Here is a 22,605-nt window from a genome sequence, read left to right as displayed (position 1 = left end):
GTTCGCGATGCACAGAATGGTGAACCCCTCCCCAAGCCTTTAACCTTACGCGTTCGCGAGTGCATGGACGCGTTCGTGAACGGTATTTCCCCCTCAGCCTCACGTTTGCATATCAAGCTTAGCATTCACGAAGAAGAAATCTGGCACCTGGGAGATTTGCCTTACGCATTCGCGAGAGGGACCACGCGAACGCGAAGAGTAAAATCCCTGGGCGCTGAACAGCAAAACCTGCAACTTTTTGAGTCCAAAAACCTTTCAAAACACATCCAAAACACACCCCGAGCCCTCGTGGCTCCAAACAAAACATACTTACTAACTCAAAAACATCATATTAACTTATCCGTGCAATCAAAAACATCGGTTCGTAGAGGGGTTTTCATCTATCACAGCCCCGATGACCAAATTGACCCAGAAGGGTGCCCAGTTCAGATGGTCGGACGAGTGTGAGGCGAGCTTTTAGAAGCTTAAGACAGCTCTGACTACGGCACCGGTGTTGGTTTTGCCCACAGGTTGAGGGTCTTATACAGTTTATTGTGATGCATCTCGTATTGGACTGGTGCAGTGTTGATGCAGGATAGCAAGGTCATTGCCTATGTTTTGCGGCAGTTGAAGATTCATGAGAAGAACTATGCGGTTCATGATTTGGAGTTGGCAGCCATTGTTCACGTGTTGAAGATTTGGAGGCATTATCTATATGGTGTGGCTTGTGAGGTGTTCACAGATCACAAGAGTCTTCAGTATTTGTTCAAGCAAAAGGAGTTGAATTTGAGGCAGAGGAGGTGGTTGGAGTTGTTGAAAGATTATGATATCACTATCCTATATCATCCGGGAAAGGCCAATGTGGTGGCTGATGCTTTGAGTAGGAAATCAACCAGTATGGGCAGTCTTGCTTATATTTCGGTCAGTGAGAGACCGCTTGCTTTGGATGTTCAGGCTTTGGCCAATCAGTTTATGAGGTTGGATGTTTCTGAGCCCAGCCATGTATTAGCTTGCACAGTCGCTCGTTCTTCATTATTGTAGTGTATCCGAGATCGATAGTATGATGATACCCATTTGTGTGTCCTCAGAGACACGGTGCAACACGGAGGTGCCAAGCAGGTTACCTTAGATGATAATGGAGTTTTGAGATTGTAGGGTTGAGTTTGTGTGCCTAAAGTGGATGGGCTCCGAGAGTTGATTTTAGAGGAGGCCCATAGCTCCCGGTACTATATTCATCTAGGCGCTGCGAAGATGTATCAGGATTTGCGGAAGCATTACTGGTGGCAGAGAATGAAGAAGGATATCATTGTATATGTGGCTCGGTGTTTAAATTGTCAGAAAGTTAAGTACGAGCATCAGAGGCTCGGTGGTTCATTTCAAAAGATTGAGATTCCTGAGTGGAAGTGGGAGCATATCACTATGGACTTCGTTGTTGGTCTCCCACAGACTCAGAGGAAATTCAAAGCAGTGTGGGTTATTGTTGATAGGCTGACCAAGTCAGCGCATTTCATTCCTGTGGAAGTCTCCTATTCTTCTGAGAGGTTAGCTGAGATCTATATCCGGGGGATTGTTCATCTTCATGGTATGCCCGAGTCTATCATCTCGGATTGAGGTACGAAGTTTACCTCCCATTTCTGGAAAGTAGTTCAGCGAGAGTTGGGCACGTGGGTTAAGTTGAGCACAGCATTTCATCCTCAGACAGACGGGCAGTCCGAGCGGACCATTCAGATTTTGGAAGATATGCTCCGAGCTTGTGTCATTGACTTTGGAGGCTCGTGGGATCAGTTTTTGCCTTTAGCAGAGTTTGCCTATAGCAACAACTACCAGTTGAGTATTTAGATGGCTCTGTATGAGGCTTTATATGGTAGGCGGTCTCGGTCGCCAATTAGATGGTTTGAGCTGGGAGAGGCTCGGTTATTGGGTACGAATCTGGTTCAAGATGCCTTGGACAAGGTCAGGATCATTCAGGATAGGCTTCGTATAGCTCAGTCCAAGCAAAAGAGTTATGTCGATCACAAGGTTCGTGATTTGGCATTCATGGTCGGTGAGCGGGTATTGCGTCGAGTGTCACCTATGAAGGGCGTGATGAGATTTGGGAAGAAGGGCAAGCTTAGCCTTAGGTTCATTGGCCTGTTTAATATCCTTGACCGAGTAGGAGAGGTGGCTTATAGACTTGCATTACCACCGAGCTTATCAGCCGTGCATCTAGTGTTTCATGTGTCCATGCTTCGGAAGTATCACAGTGATCCATCCCATGTGTTAGATTTCAGCATTTTCTAGTTGGACAAGGACTTGTCTTACGAGGAGGAGCCGGTAGCTATTCTAGACCGGCAGGTTTGTCAGTTGAGGTCGAAGAGTTTTACTTCTGTTCGTGTTCAAAGGAGAGGTCAGCCTGCTGAGGTATCAACCTGGGAGTCGAGTCCGATATGCGGAGCCGTTATCCCCATCTTTTCCCTGACTCAGGTACTTCCTTCTTATGTCCGTTCGAGGACGAACGGTTGTTTTAGAGGTGGAGAATGTGATGACCCAAAAGGAAATGAAATGAAATTCTATGTTTCGAGGCCTTAAAAACCTCTTTTAGCATTACCTCAATTTACGTGTGCAATCCGGGCGCATAGCCGGAAAGCCTAAATGTGAAAATCTATGAAAAGTGATAAATTTTGACTATAAAATGAATTAATTTGACTTCAGTCAACGTTTGGGTAAACTGACCAGGACCCGTGATTTGACGGTCTTAGAGGGTCCGTAGGAAAATATGGGACTTGGGCGTATGCCCGGAATCGAATTCCGAGGTCCCAAGCCCGGGAAATGAATTTTTGAAGAAAATTATTTTCTGAAATTGTTTATAAGTGTTGGAAATGAATTTTGATTAGAAAATGTTGTTATCGGACCCGTATTTTGGTTCCGGTGTCTGGTACAGGTCTTATATATGATTTAAGATAATTCTACGAAGTTTGGTAAGAAATGGAATCCGTTTGACGTGATTCGGACCTTAAATGCAAAATTTGATGTTTTAAGAAGTTTTGAAATATTTCATTAATTTTGAGGTTTAATTCGTTGTTTAAGGGGTTAATTTGGCGATTTGATCGCACGGATAAATTCATATGATGTTTTTGAGTTAGTACGTATGTTTGGTTTGGAGCCCCGAGGGCTTTCGGATATGTTTCGGAACTCAAAACGTTGCAGGTTTTTGTTGTTCAGTGCCCAGGGATTTTACTCTTCGCATTCGCGTGGTCCCTCTCGCGAACGGGTAAGGCAAATCTCCTAGGTGCCAGATTTCTTCTTCGCAAACGTGAAGCTTGAGACGTAAACGCGAGGCTTATGGGGGAAAACCCTTAGCGAACGCGTCCATGCACTCGCGAATGCGTAAGGTTAAAGTCCTGGGGAGGGGTTCCCCATTTTGTTCATCGCAAACGCGGCCACTGGCCTGCGAACGCGAAGGCTCCAGGAGCCAAAGCTCCGCGAATGCGAGCCTGGGATCGTGAATACGAATGTCACTTAAGCTGGCTTCATCGCGAACGCGACAGGCCTATTGCGAACGCGATGAAGGCCTGTCCAGTATGTAATTACTTATGTTGTCGAATCCCTTGCCGGGATAGTGTAGACCTTATTGATCCCGTGTTGGGACTCTTGTTATAATTGTTGTTGATATTATATGTGGATCGAGTTGCACACCGCAACAATATTATATGTAGATTGGGTTGCACGTCGCAACAATATTATATGTGGATCGAGTTGCACGCCGCAATAATATATTATATGTGGATCGGGTTGCACGCCGCAACAATATTATATGTGGATCGGGTTGCACGCCGCAACAATGATATATGTTGGTCGGGTTGCACGTTGCAACAATGATAAATGATATGGATAGGGGTGCATGCCGCAACTGTCGCACCTCCTTTTTCTAAAGCGAAATCGGGTTTATGACATTTGGAGGGACAACTCATTCCTTTTGGGAATTGGGTTTGCATTTGAAGAGTCGCCACCTAATGATTTAAGGTGCATTAGAACACCAAAAGGGTTTGATTTTGAATAACCAGAGATTAGGGTAAGGGCTTGAAATTATTCCAAGGGGAAGGTGTTAGGGACCCCTCATAATCCACTAGTGTGGTTCCCGGCCAGACAATTATTGTGAACTTTGGGGTGCAATTATCATGTAGACAAATAAGGCTCAAATAAAAGGGGATTTCATATAATAGTTTGCAAAGAAAAAAAGTTTGAAAGAGCCAAGGAAGCTGATTTTTAAAGAAGGAGTTAAAATGATAAAAAAAATAAAGAAGTAAGGGAAAGGGGTCCTAGGTTTATTAACAATATGGATCACCCCATACAATGCCCGGTAACCACTCCTCAATGAGGGGCTACACGTGACATTATCGCGTGGTCATCATATCTATATCTACCATTCCCACCCCGTTAAGGTATTTAAACCGTGGATTGGTCTTGTTTACTTATTGCATGCTATTACCCGGCCCAATCCTATCAGTCCCGGAGGCATTTAGGACTACTAATCCTAAAAGTGAAGGATGTTTGGCTTATTTGGAGTTTCAAAGGTAAAACTCTAGCGACATACAAAACACGCATTGCAAATTGAGGAAAACATATAACAAGCAGAGACTCAGATATACCTCCTTAAACAAAGAAGCACGTAATGAGCATGACTTACACATATTGTTTAGGTCTGATTTAGATGGTATTAAAGACAAGTGAGAGGAAATTGTTGAGACACTTATCACGTAACTCAGACAAGAAGTTTGAATCAGTCCTGCCTGCTGGTTGTAATTATTAACAGAAGCAAATTCAGTTTATATTTATTACCCTAAAGCTTGCCTAAGTGTTTGAACATGAGTCCTATAGGCATGGTATCTACTGGATTTAGAAGGCAATGAAACAGTAAGGCTCGAAATGAACTGTTTGAATGCATACTTGTTAAACTCGCTAAGTGAGGGACTCAAATTATTGAAAGAGAGAGGCAAAATTTAAACAAATTGATTGCAAGTTCTGCAAACGATACCAGCTATTACTACTGTTTTTATATCTAACACTGAGTGAGGCGAATCAGATTTTTATTAGAAACTCCTATAGGCATGCTTTCTAGGCATAACTGATTTAAGACCTTGTAGACATGGTGTCTAAATGTGGACCTTGTTTTAAACCTTATGCAGAATTGAACATTTCTATAGGCATGATTTCTATATGAAATTATATATGCAGAATCTTATAGACATGATTTCTAAGTGATGTTTAAACATGCAGATTTCAGAACATCCTATAGGCATAATTTCTATATGAAGTTAAATAGGCAGAACCCTATAGACATGATTTCTAGATGTAATTAAATATGCAGAATCCTATAGATATGGTTTCTATATGAGATTGAATATGCAGGAATATAGTAGTCCTATAGTCATGATTTCTACCCTTTGCATACATAGTTACCCACCCTTTTTACTAACCAACCCCAAATGTCTATTACAAATTATTACAAACCATAATAAATAAAAGTACATTGGGAAAAGTAAAAAAGTACAACTAGAGGAAGCCCGATTCTGACATCCTCTCTGAGTTACAAGATAAACCCAACGCAAGGACCATTGATCCAAAGCCTTTCTCCAATTTGAGTGTGTCAGAGTTCCCTAAGAGCCTCAATGGGATTCCGGGCAGTGCTCATACCAAAATTGTATTACCATAATAGGGGCAAGTGCAATGTGGAAGTACCAGCCCTCAAGTGTCCAAGTTCAGAGGGAACTCAAGGGGTCCCAAAGCAAGGCTCACAAGAGAGGAGCAGAACTTAAAGTCTAAGAGTGAGTGCAAGTGAAGAGTAGAGTTGTAAAGGGGTGAAGGAGAGGGAAACAACTACAAACAAGTACACAAAAGGGGTTTAGGGGAATAGGGAAGTTGCAAAGAGCCTATGTGCTTAGGCAAGGGTAAGCTTTGGGCATGCACAGCAATAGATAATGCAGGTATGCCTATAAGCCTACCAGAACATACAATATCAGAGAAACATAGAAGTAGGAGATCAAGCTTGAGTCATGGGCAGTAATATTCAGTATTGTCATGCCTCAAGAAACCATAGCATCAAACACATTGGGGTGGGGGTTTAGGATTCAGAATAGATTCAGAACAGGCAGAAGGAAATTATAGCATGCTAAAATAAGTACTGAACTAAACACAAACAGTAGATAGACAAGAAGGTAAAAGTATTAAGTAAACACATTGTTGTGATGCTGGAAATTTAATCAGAACATACCAGTTCAAAGAAGCAAAATACAACAGTAGCAGTACTTGAAAGAAAACAGGCCACGGTACAAGTAACAAAAGAGAAAGTACTTTTTGAATGTGAGTGTGAGTTTAGAAAACTAAGAGTGTTTGTGTGTTTTTTGTGTGTAAATGAAAGAGCATGGTATTTATAGTTTGAAAGCAGGCAGAGAATAAGCCAAGAAAATAACCACGTACCAATTAAAATCAATTAGCAGAAAAACATCCTTTAATTAAGGAGTTCAAACTTAAACGGTAATGAAGAGAAATCATTTAAGGAAAGAAATCGAATAAGCATCTTGTGCAAAGTAGACAATTAGGGGTAAATACATATGAGTTTAATTAAGGGAAGTATCTTTGAAATACACGGTTAAACAAATAAGGTAAGAATCAATTAGTACATAGTAAATCAAGGACTCAGAGATTCGAAATTACTGGTTCATGAATAAACCAAGTTAGAAAGGCTAAGGAAAGTTTTCAAATCAAACCAAGAAACAAGAAAATTAGTAAAACAAGGAAAGAGTCAATCAGACTTACACAAGGAGGTCTGAAATTAGTCAAAAATCGAAAGTCATTTTAGAGGAGAAGCTCAGCATATATAAAGAGCACACAAGTATTAGGCATGCGAGGCTGAATTTAGGAAAAAGAAAAGTGTCATGCAATTGCAAAATCAGTAAGTAGTGGACTATAGGAACATGGTGGTCACATAGGTCAATTTTAGCAACTCAGCAATGGAGAAGGGAGAGAGTATCAAATAGCATGCAAAGGGTCAACTAAAAGATCTTATAGGGTTTAATATGAAGTCAGAATCATATAAAGAAACAAAAGTTGAATCAAAGATTTCAAAACTCAGTCGAGCAGTAGATGAAACGACTTCAGGAACTCAAATAGGTCCAAAGAAATTAGGGTTTTGAAACCAAACAAGTTCAGAGATGAGGAACAAACTAATCACATAGCAAATAGTCTCAAAACTTGAATGAACCCCCAAATTTTAGGGTTTTTACCATCAATCGAGTATAGAGATGAAAGACAAAAGAATCAGACAAAATATTAATGAAGAGAATAAATCAGAAACCTTAAGAAAGGACTAAGACTTTAACATAAAGAAACACAGTAGAAGAACAATCATAGGGACACAGTAGAAAAATCAACATAAGAAGCACAGTAGAATAATAAACATAAGAAACACAATAGAACACGTTAAAAATCAGAAAAGCTTCGAACTATCTTAACAAAACCCTAAATCGGAAAAGATAAAGGTTTTGAAGGTAATGTTTTGAAAGAGACTTTGAGAAAACGTTTAAAAGCTTAGAGAGAACACATATCTAAAACGGATCTAAAAGAATCAGAAGAACCTCGAAGGTTAGGGTTTCAGAAGAAACTCAGAGGGTGAGAAAGGCTTGGAAATCATCGCTAAGTAGGAGAGATAGAGATCAGGACTAATGGCCATAGCTGGCCGGAGCAAGGTCGAAGATGGTTGGAGACAGTCATAGCACTAAAAAATCCGAGGTCTGGACCAAATTTCTTCAAGGTCTGGCCTTGAAGCCATGATAATTGAGCACGTAGGAGTTGTAGGGGGTAGATACAGGCCATCAATAGCTTTGGAAGCCATGGATTTGGTCGATTTTAGGTTGTGATTGAAGGTGGCGGCCAGAGTTTCTAAGAGAGAGTTGGGAGAAGGGGGAACTCAAGGGCGGCTTCAGGTGCAAAATGACCAGGGTTTGGGGGTAGATCCTGGTTAAAAAAGGAAGGGGCAAATGGTGGTCGTTGATCATTTCGATCAATGGCCTGGATTGAAAGGGGATTCGGGTGGGTCATTTAAAAAGGTCGTGGGTCGGGTAGATTTAGGATTTGGGCTGGGTAATTGGGTTTGAGATTGGGTTCAAATTGGGGTTGATTTAGGGCTATAATTGAAATAAACGGGGCTAGTATTTAAATAGCCACGTTTCCCTTGCTTGATTTTATAGAAATAGTAAAATAATTTCTAAGAATAAATTAGAAGAACTAAAATGATTAATAATACATAATTATCAAATAAAAAATACAGGAGTCAATTTTATAAATATAAATACGATTTATATTTTAAAAGAGGCCAATATTGCAATTATATGCAATTTAGCTTTAAAATGCCAAATAAATTTGTGAAAATACGCAAAAATTATGTTACCTATATTTTAGCATAAATATGAGAATCCAATAAATAAATTACCAAAAACATAATTTTGGGAATAATTATTGGTTTTTTCTTGATAAAATAGGGCAATAAATTGATTTAAAAATCTTTAAAAATTAAGGAAAAATGAGAAAACCTTTGGACATACTTATATTTGCATATACATGCTATTTTGAAAGTATTTCGCATATTAAAAAAATATACAGGAAAAATTTGGGTATCAACAACTTCCCCTCTTTACCCGGAAAGGATGAAAGAGTTGTCGGGTAAAGATATGATGACCAATTTTGACTGAACGAAATGGTTTGAAGAGGTTTGGATGTGCTCTAGTTCTTGAGATGCCTACATATCCCTGGTCTTATAAGAATCAGGCCATATGTAGTTCAGAATCCGCCGGCGGAGTATGCCGATGGAGACTTTTCAAGAACGGATGTGATATTGAGGGTCAATGGTCAAAGTCTAACGGGCCGAGGGAACTGGAGCGGGACCGCTCTTGCTGAGATGGCCATTGCTCATCGGTTTACCTTCAAATAAGCAACACAAGCATATATTGTGTGTAAATTTAAACATGATGCAAATTCTCATCGGACCATGAATGTTTGTCCTCGGACGGTTAGGATGACGTCCTTAGACCATGATGTCCTGTGCCATGAAGCGTATAATAAAGGATTCGCAGGCCATGAAATGATGCTCTCGGGCTATGATGATGATGGGTCTGAACCATGATGCCTTTGAATAATGATATGCAAAAGATTAAAAGGGGTCCTCAGGCCATGATATGGTGTTCTCGGGCGATGAAAATGGTGCCTCCGAACAATGACGCCTTCGGATGATTTGGCGATCTTTCAGCCCATGAGATGCAGTAGGTGGCGATCTTTCAGCCGATGAAATGCAATGGGTGGCGATCTTTTAGCCATGCAAATGTAGAGGTGGCGATCTTTCAACAAATGCAAACGTAAATAAGGTAGCGATCTTTCAGCCCATGCAAATAAAGAGGTGGCGATCTTTCAGCCCATGCAAATGTAAAGGTGGCGATCTTTCAGCCCATGCAAATGTAGAGGTGGCGATCTTTCATCCCATGCAAATGTATATGTGGTGATCTTTCACCCAATGTAAACGTAAATAAGGTGGTGATCTTTCAGCCCATGCAAATGTAGAGGTGGCGATCTTTCAGCCCATGCAAATATAGATATGGCGATCTTTCTGCCAATGCAAATATAAATAAGGTGGCGATCTTTCAGCCAATGCAAATGTAAATAAGGCGGTGATCTTTCAGCCATGAAAATGTAAATAAGGTGGCGATCTTTCAGCCATGCAAATGCAAATAAGGTGGCGATCTTTCAGCCATGCAGATGGAGGTAGAGCTTAACCTCGGAAGGCAGAATGGTAGCCTTATAAAATGCAGAAATGCAGATGGAAATAGAGCTTAGTCTCGGAAGACAGAATGGTAACTTTATGCAATGCAGAAATGCAGATGGAGCTAGAGTTTAGTCTCGAAAGGCAGAATGGTAGCCTTATGCAATGGAAAAATGTAGATGGAGACAGAGCTTAGTCGTGGAAGGCAGAATGGTAGCCTTATGCAATACAGAAATGCAGATGGAGACTGAGTTAGTCTCGGAAGGCAGAATGATAGCCTTGTGCAAGAAGTAAAAGGGAAAATGACAATAGAATTTTTTAGCTGATAGCGGATTGCAATATTGCGACTGTTGGGGATACTATGTCTGCTGGGGACACTGCGTGTGGATAGCAGCTATGAGTAAGTGCAATGGTTCTGAGAGTTGTATTTCTGAACAATGTGAGTCTCGTGAGTGTATAGTATATTTTGTAGCTCAAGTGCCTGCATCCAAAGAAAAATCGTGAGTTTTGTAAAGAGGGGAAATTAGTTCGTATCCCTGCTGGATCTACTTGACCTGCTCGGCTTTGATCTGGTGACATTGTACATATCGTTGGAGGGTAGCGTTGCTAAACAAAGCGATTTCAGAAATAAACATGTATGATTTAGTAAAGAAAATATAACAATAAATACATAATTAAGAATAGTTTTCTTTAGATGAACCACCGATTGCGACGTGATTCAAGACATTGCAACCCTTCTTGTTACGTAATTTTAAGGGTCCTCCTCAAAATTCTTCCCCGGTTTAATGGATTGATGCTTTCGACTGCTGCTAGCGATGATTGGCTGAAATTAACTTCGGAATTTTGAGGGTCCTCCTTAAAATTCTATCCCAGTTTCTAATTGTGGGGGAAATAAAAGTTTTATTGAATTGTGACCGAACCCATAGGGCTGCCTACGTATGCCCTCTTAAACGGGAATCAGGTCAGGCGTAGTTCAATTTACATCATATAGGAAAGCATAAAGATTACACATAGTAATGCTTGACTGCATCTGAATTGATCGGCTTTGGCCAGACTTCTCCGTCCATTTCTGCAAGTATGAGGGCTCCTCCTGTTAGAACCCGGTGAACCATGTACGGACCCTGCCAGTTGGGAGAGAATTTTCCTTTGGCTTAATCTTGATGTGGAAAGATTTTCTTTAACACCAGCTGCCCCGGTGTGAACTGTCTCGGCTTGACTCTTATGTTGAAGGATCTGGACATTCTGTTCTGATAAAGTTGAGCATGGCAAACTGCATTCATTCTCTTTCCATCGATAAGAGCCAGCTGCTCGTAACGACTTTTTACCCACTCTACATCGTCGAGCTCAGCTTCCTGTATGATCCTTAGGGAGGGAATTTCTACCTCAGCAGGAATGACGGCCTCTGTACCGTAAACTAGCATATAAGGGGTTGCCCCGGTTGATGTGCGGACTATGGTGCGATATCCTAGTAAAGCAAACGATAACTTCTCATGCCACTGTTTATGCTTCTCTATCATTTTCCTCAATATCTTCTTGATATTCTTATAGGCAGCTTCTACAACTCCGTTCATCTGAGGTCTGTAGGCTGTAGAATTCTTGTGTCTGATCTTGAAGGTTTCACACATGGCTTTCATCAAGTCATTGTTGAGGTTGGAGCCATTATTACTAATGATTGATTTTGGAGTCCCGAATCGACAAATGATGCGATCGTGGACAAAGTCTGCCACGACTTTCTTGGTCACTGCTCTGTAAGATGCTGCTTCGACCCATTTGGTGAAATAGTCGATTGCTACTAGGATAAACATGTGCCCGATGGAGGCGGCAGGCTCGATTAGTCCAATAGCATCCATTCCCCAAGCGGCGAACGGCGGTGAGCTTGTTGCATTAAGCTCGCTTGGAGGTACCTTTATCATGTGGGCATGTATTTGGAAGTGGTGGCATTTTCGAACATACTGGATGCTGTCCGTCTCCATAGTCATCCAAAAGTAACCAACACGGAGTATCTTCTTTGCTAAGACAAAACCATTCATTTGTAGACCGCAGGTCCCAACATGAATTTTCTCGAGTAGCCTGGATGCTTCTTTTGCGTCGACACACCTTAGCAATCCAAAATCAAGAGTCCTCCTATACATGATTCCTTTGCTGTGAAAGAAATTGTTGGATAACCTCCAAAGTGTGTGCTTTTGAGTAGGATTTGCGAGCTCCAGGTATTCTCCTTTCGTCAAATATTCCTTGATATCATGAAACCAAGGTTTTCCGTCTGCTTCTTCCTCAACATGAGCACAATAAGCTGGTTGATCATGGATCTTTACCGAAATGGGGTCAATGAAGTTCTTGTCTGGATGTTGTATCATGGAAGATAGGCTATCCAATGCATCGACGAACTCATTCTGAATTCTGGGAACATGTTGGAATTCTGTCTTTGTGAACCTCTTTCTTAATTCCTGTACATGATGCAGATACAGGAGTATCTTGGAGTTTTTTATTGCCCATTCTTCTCGGACCTGATGTATAAGTAGGTCTAAATCTCTGATCACTAGCAACTCTTGAATGTTCATGTCAATGGCCATCTTGAGCCCTAAGATGCAGGCTTCATACTCGGCCATGTTGTTGGTGCACGGGATCCTGAGTTGGGCAGACACCGGATAATGCTGACCAATTTCTAATACTAGGACTGCTCCTATGCCAACTCCTTTGAAATTTGCTGCTCCATCGAAAAACATTTTCCTACCATCATAGGATTCTGCAATGTCCTCTCATATGAACAATACCTCTTCGTCAGGAAAATATGTTTTTAGGGGTTTGTACTCTCCATCCATGGGATTTTCAGCAAGGTGATCTGCCAATGCATGTCCCTTGATCGCTTTCTGGGTTACGCAAACAATGTCGAACTCACTTAACAAGATTTGCCAATTGGCTAGCTTGCCAGTGGGCATGGGCTTTTGAAAGATGTACTTCAAGGGATCCATCCTCGATATGAGGTATGTAGTATAGGCACATAAGTAGTGCCTTAGCTTCTGAGCTACCCAAGTTAAAGCACAGCAGGTGCGCTCTAACAGAGAATACTGGGCCTCGTACGAGGTGAACTTCTTACTGAGGTAATAAATGGTCTGCTCCTTCCTCCACGTTTCATCATGCTGCCACAGAACACAACTGAATGCTCCATCCAATACTGCAAGGTAGAGTAATATAGGTTTACCTGGCTCAGGTGGAACTAAGACTGGTGGTATTGATAGGTATTCCTTGATTCTGTCGAAACCTCTTTGGCAATCATCAGTCCATTTGGTAGCGGCAGCCTTCTTCAACATCTTAAAGATCAGCTCACAAATAACTATAGATTGTGCTATGAACCGGCTGATGTAGTTAAGTCTCCCTAAGAAACTCATCACGTCCTTCTTGTTCTTTGGTAGTGGCAATTCTTGAATAGCTTTGACCTTTGATGGATACAGTTCTATTCCTCAGTGACTCACAATAAACCCAAGTAGTTTTCCGGCAAGAACCCCAAATGCATACTTTGCGGGATTCAGTTTCAGGTTGTACCTTCGTAATATGTTGAAGAACTTCCTCAAATCTTCCATGTGGTCAGTGGCTTTCTTGGACTTGATAATAACATCATCTACGTACACCTCTATCTCCTTGTGTATCATATCATGGAAGACGGTAGTCATGGCCCTCATGTAAGTGGCCCCTGCATTCTTCAGGCCGAACGACATCATCTTGTAACAGTGCATTCCCCACGGTGTAATGAAAGCTGTTTTCTCAGCATCTTCTTCATCCATCCAGATCTGATGATACCAGCGAAACAATCCATGAATGACTGCAATTCATGTTTGGCACAATTGTCGATCAGGATGTGTATGTTTGGCAAGGGGAAGTCATCTTTCGGATTGGCCCGGTTGAGATCCCGGTAGTCGACACAGACTCTAACCTTCCCGTCATTCTTTGGTACTGGCACAATGTTGGCTAACCATGTTGGGTATTCTACTACCCTGAGAACCTTGGCTTTGACTTGCTTAGTGACTTCTTCCTTGATTTTCAGACTCATGTCAGGCTTAAACTTTCTGAGCTTTTGCTTTACCGGCAGACATGTTGGATTGGTTGGCAGTTTGTGAGACACAATAGATATACTCAGACCAGTTATGTCATCATATCATCAAGCGAATATGTCTTCATATTCCCTTAGAAATTCTGTGTATTCCTTCTTTTCTGATGGCGATAAGTGGACACTGATTCTCGTTTCTTTAACTTTCTCTGCATCTCCCGGTTAACAATCTCGGTCTCGTCCGGGTTGGAGTTAGGTCTGTTCTCAAAATTCTCAACTTCCTTAACAACCTCTTCTGGTATTTCATCTTCCTCTGAATTTGTGTCCGTTTGTTGCATTGTCTCGTTGCACGTCACAGTCATCGGTTCATCAAGATAGGTAATAGTAATGTTGTATAAGTAAAATAATGAGAGAAAATAATAGTAATAAGTGTTGATTCATATGGAAAGTCAAAATGCTTTGATAAATTGCATAATCGTTTTGAACATTGGAGATCTTATTGCGGGAATTAAAATGCGAAAGGAAAATCATTTAGTAAATAAAAACAATGCATGATGCTTATTTTAGCCTTGCTACCTTGAGGGTCGTCGGGCTCTGGTTGTCCTGATGGTCCAGTTATTGAGGCATGCCCCTCTGCTTACGGCCTATATGGAAGGGCCTTCATCCCCCTCCTCCTCGAGAACAACACAACAGTCCATGTCATTATCTTCTAGGAACAAATTCTTCACCGCTGCAAGTGCTTCTTCTTCTTCTGACCCATAGATAACACCGGCCGGTTGGAAAGTCTGCTCCAAATGTGGTATTGGCTGCTCCAGCGGATAGTAAAGACCGTGCCATGGTGGCGACTAGTGGTTGAATTCCTCCCAGGTGTGCTCATATCCCAGACCGAAAGTAGTGCCATGCTTCTTGAGCTTTATGGGCTTAGCGATTCCTTGGAGATTCTTGCCAAGCCCTTTGCCAGGTTCGTAGCCACACTAATTCAGTATACTCTCTATCTTGTTGTCCTACCATTTGTCTTTGTCAACAGCATTCACTCGTTCAATATGGTGGTAAATCTCTCTACCCAGCTTCCTTCTTCCTTCAATTGACGGAATGGTCCAGCGACTGTATATGGGATTGCTACCGTCGCCGTGAATGATCACTTCGTGGTGGTTCTATTCAAACTTTACTCCTTGATGCAGTGTTGATGCTACAGCCTCAGTGGCATGGATCTATGGATGTCCCAACAGTAGATTGTAAGATGCTGGCACGTCTATCACTTGGAAATCAACATCGAACCAAGTTGTCCCCATCTGTAAGCACAGACTAATTTCCCCAATGGTGGACCTTTGGGAACCGTTGAAAGCTTTCACGTTGATGGCTCTATCCTTTATCTCGTGCAGTCCCTTACCCAACTTCTTGAGTGTTACCAATGGACAAATGTTGAGATTGGAAACCCCGTCGATCAGGATCCTGGTGATGAAGTAGTCTTCACATTGCATAGTGATGTGTAGTGCTTTGTTGTGTCCCAACCCTTCAGGTGGAAGCTCATCCTCATGAAAAGTGATCTTGTGGCTCTCCAATACCTGTCCTACCATATTAGCCATTTCCTCGCCCGTGATGTTGCTTGGCACGTATGCTTCACTCAGCACCCTCAACAGAGTATTCGTGTCTGCCTCAGAATTTTGTAGCAAAGCAAGTATAGAGATTTGTGCTGGTGTTTTGTTCAATTGGTCGATGACCGAGTATTCCTTGGCATGTATCTTTCTCCAAAGATCGTCTGGACCTGTCTCAATGATGGGCGGCCGATTGGAGGCCTTCTTGCTTGACTTAGCTAGATGTTCTGGGGTATAGACCCTACCCATTCTCGTAATACCCTGTGCGGCAACAGTTTTCTCGAACCTAACCTTGCCTTTCCTCCTTGCCTCAGCTATATAGTCTTATGGTATAGCCTTTGTGTGGAATGGCGTCATGGCCGACATTGCCACTGGGATCGGCATGGCTACCTTCACCCCGAACGTGTGGTAAAACTGCAACTTCGAATGGTGTAGGTGCATTTGTTGGAGACACGAATTCGACCTCAATTGTCGATGGTGTCTTTGCATATGACGTTGTTTCAAACTCGAGTGGCATGGACATATTTACCTCAGCATCCCCAAACGGATAAATCTGGACTATGATTGGATTAAGGGTAACTATTGGCTTCTTTGGGTCATCACCTTCTACGATCAACTCGATAGACCCCTCAGGATCCCAATCATCCTCTATTTCAATCATGTGAACATCTTCACCTTTATGGTCTGGCAGAGGGTTATTGCGGACATTCGGAGCGGGCTCTTTTGCCATAATAATCTTGTTGTCAATCAAAGTCTGGATCTTATCCTTCAAAGAACGACATTCGTCGATGGTGTGCCCCTTCATGCAGGAATGGTATGCACAAGATTTGTTTGGGTTAACCCACTGAGAAGGGTTATCAGGAGTTGCAGCAGGGATAGCGGTGATATAACCAGCGACTTTGAGTCTCTCGTACAACTAGTCAATAGGTTCAGCAATGGTTGTATATTGTTTAGAAGGTTTGCGGTCAAAATTTAGTCGAGGTCTATGGAAGTTTTGGTGTGCAGGGGGTGATTGATAGTGGGATGGTTGAGTATTGTAGGCTTGGTAAACATGTGTTGTTTGGGAATATCTGGGTGAAGTAGGCTGATATGTGGGAGGTGGAGATGACTGATAAGTGGGTGGTGGAGTTTGGTAAGAGAGTGAGGGTGCTTGGTAGTTTGGAGTTGGCTAATATGTGAGTGGAGTCATTGGGTAGGTTTGGTATTTGATGGGAGATTTGGTTCTCTATGCCACCATGAGGGCTCCTACGTCCCTTTTCTTGGACACACCACCGGACTGTTAGGCCTTATTTGTGGCTTGTAGGGCCTCGAAGTTTGTAACCATACCGCTTTTGACGCCCTCTTCAATCCTTTCACCCAGCTTGATAATGTCGGAAAATTTGTGGCTCTTGATCATCATTAGTCGTTCATAATACTGCGGGTCCTGAGCTCGAACAAAGAAATTGTTCATTTGTTCCTCTTCTAAGGTAGGCCTGACCTTAGCAGCTTTGGACCTCCAGCGAGTAGCGTACTCGCTAAATGTTTCTGTAGGTTTCTTCTTTAGATTCTGAATGTAGAACACATCCGGCGCATTTTCTATGTTGAACCTAAACATGTCCATAAAGTCGGACACCATGCTCACCCAGCTTGACCACTTTTTTGGATCCTGGCTGATGTACCAAGACAAAGTATCTCCTTTCAAACTTCTCATGAAAGGCTTCATGCAGATTCTCTCGTCTTTCCCTACTCCAACCATCTTGTCATAGTATGTTCTTAGATGGACCCTTGGATCTCCTGTACCATCGAACATTTCGAACTTCGGAGGTTTGTACCCCTCAGGCAGTTCAACATTGGGCTGTATGTAGAGATCTTCATAGTTCAGCCCCTCAATCCCTTTGCTTCCTTCGACGCCTTGAATCCGGCTAGTCAATTTCTTAAGTTCTTCGGCCAGATTCCTAATGAGCAAGTCCTTATCATTAGACCCAGGTGTACTTGAGATGGGTTGGGTGGAGTGTGGCATGGTCTCCATGTATATAGGGATGTTATGATGGGTGTGGAAGTGGTCATTTGTGGATTTTTGGGGTTCCGGGATGAGCAGTGGGGTATTGTTGAAAGTATGGGACGTGTTGCCGTGGTGGTGAGGAATGGGATGATTCTGTGGCTTCGGGATATTTTGTGGAGGTGTGGGGTTCTGAGCATTGGGGAAATTGACATCTGGAGTGGTGAGGGAAAATGACAGATTTTCCAGATTTCGAACCTGATCAAGTTCTTCTTGGAATTTCAGCAGCTTTTGTTCTAGTTGGGATGCATTTTCTTTGGAAACCTGAGTACCATGACCGTGAGTGACCTCTACCCGTTCAGTTGAGTTCTCCTTTCTGGCATTGTTCAAATCTTCCATCTTCCTTTTGTTCTTGTTTTTGACAGGACTAAAAGGAGGAGTGGGAGGAGGGCCCCTGGATCTCGTGGAATAAGATGATATTGCCAGAATGCACGAAGTAACCTTTGGGGAGGGTAATAATAAAACAAAAATAAAAACAAAAAGGTAACAAGTTAGTGAGGATTATAAGAAAATGTTGCGATATTTAAACACATAGTGCAAGAATGTAAATCGTGTCCTACTTGGGAACCTCTTTGTGCCCGAGGTAGGCCTAGCGACAAGTTGATTCGGATAACTTAGAATGCTAAATGCCTCATTTTATCGATAAAAGTAGACGAGTCCCAAATCGACACTAAATAACAGGAAATAAAATATCACTAATGGTTGTTGGCCTTATTACATTCATAAAACGAAAAAGTAAATTCCTATCTACTTGGTCCCAGAAGGACCTTCCCCAGACTCGGCATCTTTGGCTCCATCGAATAGCTTTCCCAACTCGCGAAGTCCCAGCAATAGGTAGGCTCTGGCTAGATGTCCGCCCTCATTTCCCTCAGCATTCTGGCAATCCTCGATTCTTTTGAGAAATTTCCTTTCCAGCTCTATTATGCCCCGCTCCAAGTACCCTAGTCGCTTGTTGGCACTGACAGCCATGTCTTTCCACTCCTCGATCAGCTTTTGGTTGGCTTCTTGTATCTCACAGTGCTCGCTTTCACATTCCCGAATCCTCTTGCATAGTTGATTGCATTTGACCTATGCCTCGGCCCTCTCATCTATGATCTTGTGGCCCCTAGCAAGTCCTGGCTGACCCAAACCATCGTGATTAGATTCTAACCAACCTAAATAGTAGGGAGCGCAACCACCGTGGTATCTGTCTGGCTCAATGGTGTCTCTTCCCATGATGATCTTGCAATGCCACATATGCTGAGCTTGGCACTTATAAGGACTGTCATCAGCTTAGAAGTCATCCCGGAAGTGACTCATCTTGTCGACCCTTGGTATAACCTGCTTCCTACCAGCCTGTCTCATAACTCGGAGAGGGACATAAGGGTAGGTTCCTCTCAGACCGATTAATATCAGAAATGGCGCATCCCTGGATTGGGCGAAGAACTCCTCAGTAGGGAACCATTCGAACATATATTGTACCCGGTCCTCGGTAAGGTTATCAAATAACCATACCCATCCTCTGGCATCTTCCGGCTGGGTGAACATGTTGGGCATATAGTTCATTCGCTTCGGATGATGGAAAGTGATATGATCATCCCAGTCTCTTCGCTGAATTTCCTGTCGGTATTCACCCCTTTGGAGATGCTCCATGAGCCAGAGCTGAAGTAGCAAATTGGATCCCTCAAAGTGTTTGTCTCCTCATTGACACTTCTCCAAAGCTCGATATATATCCGCAATAATCATGGGCACAATACTGAAAGGTTGCCCACCAATGCCCTCCATCAGAGTTTTGGTTACCATAGCCAGCCTGGTATGGATCCTTGCTTTCTTCATTGGAAACAATATCAACCCCAGGAAATAAAACATAAATATAAAGACCCTTCGGTGAATATGCCCTAATGATGTGATGGCAAATTTGTCAGGATAGGTACGGTAGGACTTGCTGTGACCATACCTCTCATACAAATAGTCGAAGGGGATATAAGATTCCTTCAGACATGTCAGTTCTGGATTCTTCTTCAGACCCATCATTTTGAGAAAACCCCTGCCCTTGCAGTTCTCAGGCATTAACAATCCCGGTGTTCCCATGGTATACCGGTCAATCCTCCTATTTCTTCTAGCAAGGGTGTCATTCAATGTCCCCGAAGCGAAACACGGACCTCTCACAATCCCAGTATAAAGTGGCATCTTCTATGATCTTGTTGTTGGGTTGGATTTCCAGGAGATAAGGTAGGTTGCCCAGATATTTACGGACAAGGGTTTGATCACTAGAGTGAAGATCCTCCCATATTTTAGCAAGACAAAAGGGTTAGGCCCTTACCCCCCACCAGACTCGACTATTTAATATCAATAATTAGCATAAAAACATTTAGTTCTCTAAATAAATGCATAAATGTGGTAACGTCCGTTTGGGTTTTAGGGAATCCCAGTGGACTTTGGACAAGGCTATCGTAAAGGATCATTATGTGGACAACATAACTGACCCAGCTAGGCTTGACCATGATGTATGCACAACTTGAACAAAGTAAGGTTTCTATGAGGTTTTAGACTGGTACCCTTGAGTGGACAACTCAAGGGGGAAAGTCATGGAACTGTCGACTACACCATTGATCGACTGGTTTTACCGCAAATACGCTTTTTCCTGATTTAGGGGGGATAATATCGGAAGAGCGCAACCACTCATTATAAGCGTTTCTATGGTATTTTGTTAGGCACGAGTGGAGTATGATGTTGAGCATGATTATGCAACAATTAAAACAGGTTGTCACATATTTGCATGTTAGGAAAGCAGTAAATACAACAGTTCTTCATAATTTAAAGCAATAGTAAAGAAAAGCAGTAAAGAAAAAAAATAAAAAGACAAGTCAGTTTTGGAAAGAAAATTGAATGCTTGAAATAAATAAACGGATAATTGCGCATAAAGAAGCATAAATTCACAATAATAGTCTGAAATGAAAGCCTAAAAATCCCCAGTAGAGTCGTCATGCTGTCCCGCCCCCTTTTTCTAGAGTGAAATAGGGTTTATGACATTTGGAGGGACACCTCATTCCTTTTGGGAATTGGGTTTGCATTTGAAGAGTCGCCACCTAATGATTTAAGGTGCATTAGGACACCAAAAGGGTTTGATTTTGAATAACCAGAGATTAGGGTAAGGGCTTGAAATTATTCCAAGGGGAAGGTGTTAGGCACCCCTCAGAATTCACTAGTGTGGTTCTCTGCCAGAAAATTATTGTAAATTTGGGGTGCAATTATCATGTAGACAAATAAAGCTCAAATAAGAGGGGATTTCATATAATAGTTTGCAAACAAACAAAGTTTGAAAAAGCCAAGGAAGCTGATTTTTAAAGAAGGAATTGAAATGATAAAAGAAATAAAGAAGTAAGGGAAAGGGGTCCTAGGTTTATTAACAATATGGATCACCCCACACAATGCCCGGTAATCACTCCTCAATGAGGGGCTACATGTGACACTATCGCGTGGTCATCATATCCATATTTACCCTTCCCACCCCGTTAAGGTATTTAAAATGCGGATTGGTCTCGTTTACTTATTGCATGCTATTACCCGCCCCAATCCTATCAGTCCCGGAAGCATTTAGGACTACTAACCCTAAAAGGGAAGGATGTTGGGGTTATTTGGAGTTTCAAAGGTAAAACTCTAGGCGACATACAAAACACGCATTGCAAATCGAGGAAAACATATAACAAGCAGAGGCTCAGATATACCTCCTTAAACAAAGAAGCACATAATGAGCATGACTTACACATACTGTTTAGGTCTAATTTATAAGGTATTAAAGATGAGTGAGAGGAAATTGTTGAGATAGTTTCAGCTTATCAGATAACTCAAATAAGAAGTCTAAATCAGGCCTGCCTACTGGTTGTAATTATTAACAGAAGCAGATTCAGTTTGTATTTATTAACCTAAGGCTTGCCTAAGTGTTTGAATAGGGGTCCTATAGGCATGGTATCTACTGGATTCAGAAGGCAATGAAACAGTAATGCTCGAAATGAACTGTTTGAATGCATACTTGTTAAACTCGCTAAGTGAAGGACTCAGATTATTGAAAGAGAGAGGCAAAATTTAAACGAATTGATTGCAAGTTTTGCAAACGATAGCAACCATTACTACTGGTTTTATATCTAACACTGAGTGAGGCAAATCATATTTTTATTAGAAACTCCTATAGGCATGCTTTCTAGGCGTTACTGATTTAAGACCTTGTAGGCGTGGTGTCTAAATGCGGACCTTGTTTTAAACCTTATACAGAATTGAACATTTCTATAGGCATGATTTCTATATGAAATTAAATATGCAGAATCCTATAGACATGATTTCTAAGTGATGTTTGAACATGCAGATTTCAGAACATCCTATAGGCATAATTTTTATATGAAGTTAAATAGGCAGAACCCTATAGACATGATTTCTAGATGTAATTGAATATGCAGAATCCTATAGACATCGTTTCTATATGAGATTGAATATGCAGGACTATAGTAGTCCTATAGTCACGATTTCTACTCTTTTGCATACATAGTTACCCACCCTTTTTCACTAACCAGTCCCAAATGTCTATTACAAATTATTACAAACCATAATAAATAAAATTACATCAGGAAAAGTAAAAAAGTACAACTATAGGAAGCCTGATTCTGACTTCCTCTCTGAGTTACAAGATAAACTCAACTCAAGGACCATTGATCCAAAGCCTTTCTCCAATTTGAGTGTGTCAGAGTTCCCTAAGGGCCTCAATGGGACTCCGGGCAGTGCTCACACCCAAATTGTATTACCAGAATAGGGGCAAGTGCAGTGTGGAAGTACCAGCCCTTAAGTGTCCAAGTTCAGAGGGAACTCAAGGGGTCCCAAGTCAAGGCTCACAAGAGGGGGGCAGAACTTAAAGTCTAAGAGTGAGTGCAAGTGAAGAGCAGAGTTCTAAAAGGGTGAAGGAGAGGGAAACAGCTACAAACAAGTACACAAAAGGGGTTCAGGGGAATAGGAAAGTTGCAAAGAGCCTATGTGCTTAGGCAAGGGTAAGCTTTGGGCATGCACAACAATAGATAATTCGGGCATGCCTATAAGCCTACCAGAACATACAATATCATGGAAACATAGAAGTAGGGGATCAAGCTTGAGTCATGGGCAGTAATATTCAGTATTGTCATGCCTCAAGCAAACCATA

At 41.9% G+C, this 22,605-nt stretch overlaps 1 protein-coding gene across 1 annotated transcript; it reads right to left on the bottom strand.

Moving 5' to 3' along the window:
* Positions 1–15,019: 15,019 nt before the first annotated feature.
* LOC138877597 (uncharacterized) lies at positions 15,020–17,411 on the bottom strand. The gene is made up of 4 exons (XM_070157221.1): positions 16,881–17,411; positions 16,245–16,319; positions 15,794–16,139; positions 15,020–15,459 (listed from the first exon to the last, which is right to left on the bottom strand). Exons 1-4 carry the CDS (start codon positions 17,409–17,411, stop codon positions 15,020–15,022), a joined length of 1,392 nt encoding a protein of 463 aa, XP_070013322.1.
* Between the last annotated feature and the right edge of the window lie 5,194 nt (positions 17,412–22,605).

This window comes from Nicotiana sylvestris, chromosome 9, assembly GCF_000393655.2.
Source record: "Nicotiana sylvestris chromosome 9, ASM39365v2, whole genome shotgun sequence".
NCBI lineage: Eukaryota > Viridiplantae > Streptophyta > Magnoliopsida > Solanales > Solanaceae > Nicotiana > Nicotiana sylvestris.
The sequence above is the reverse complement of the archived record's forward strand: the minus strand, read 5'-3'. Positions and strand labels throughout refer to the sequence as shown.

Excerpts from the sequence above, each read along its gene's own strand:
- LOC138877597 (XM_070157221.1), bottom strand. The coding sequence starts at position 17,411 with ATGGAGACCATGCCACACTCCACCCAACCCATCTCAAGTACACCTGGG. Across the intron at positions 16,140-16,244 it reads CTGATAACCCTTCTCAGTGG|ATTATTATGGCAAAAGAGCC; the intron begins GTTAACCCAAAC and ends ATTGACAACAAG. Across the intron at positions 15,460-15,793 it reads ACCACACGTTCGGGGTGAAG|ACACGAATACTCTGTTGAGG; the intron begins GTAGCCATGCCG and ends ATTCTGAGGCAG.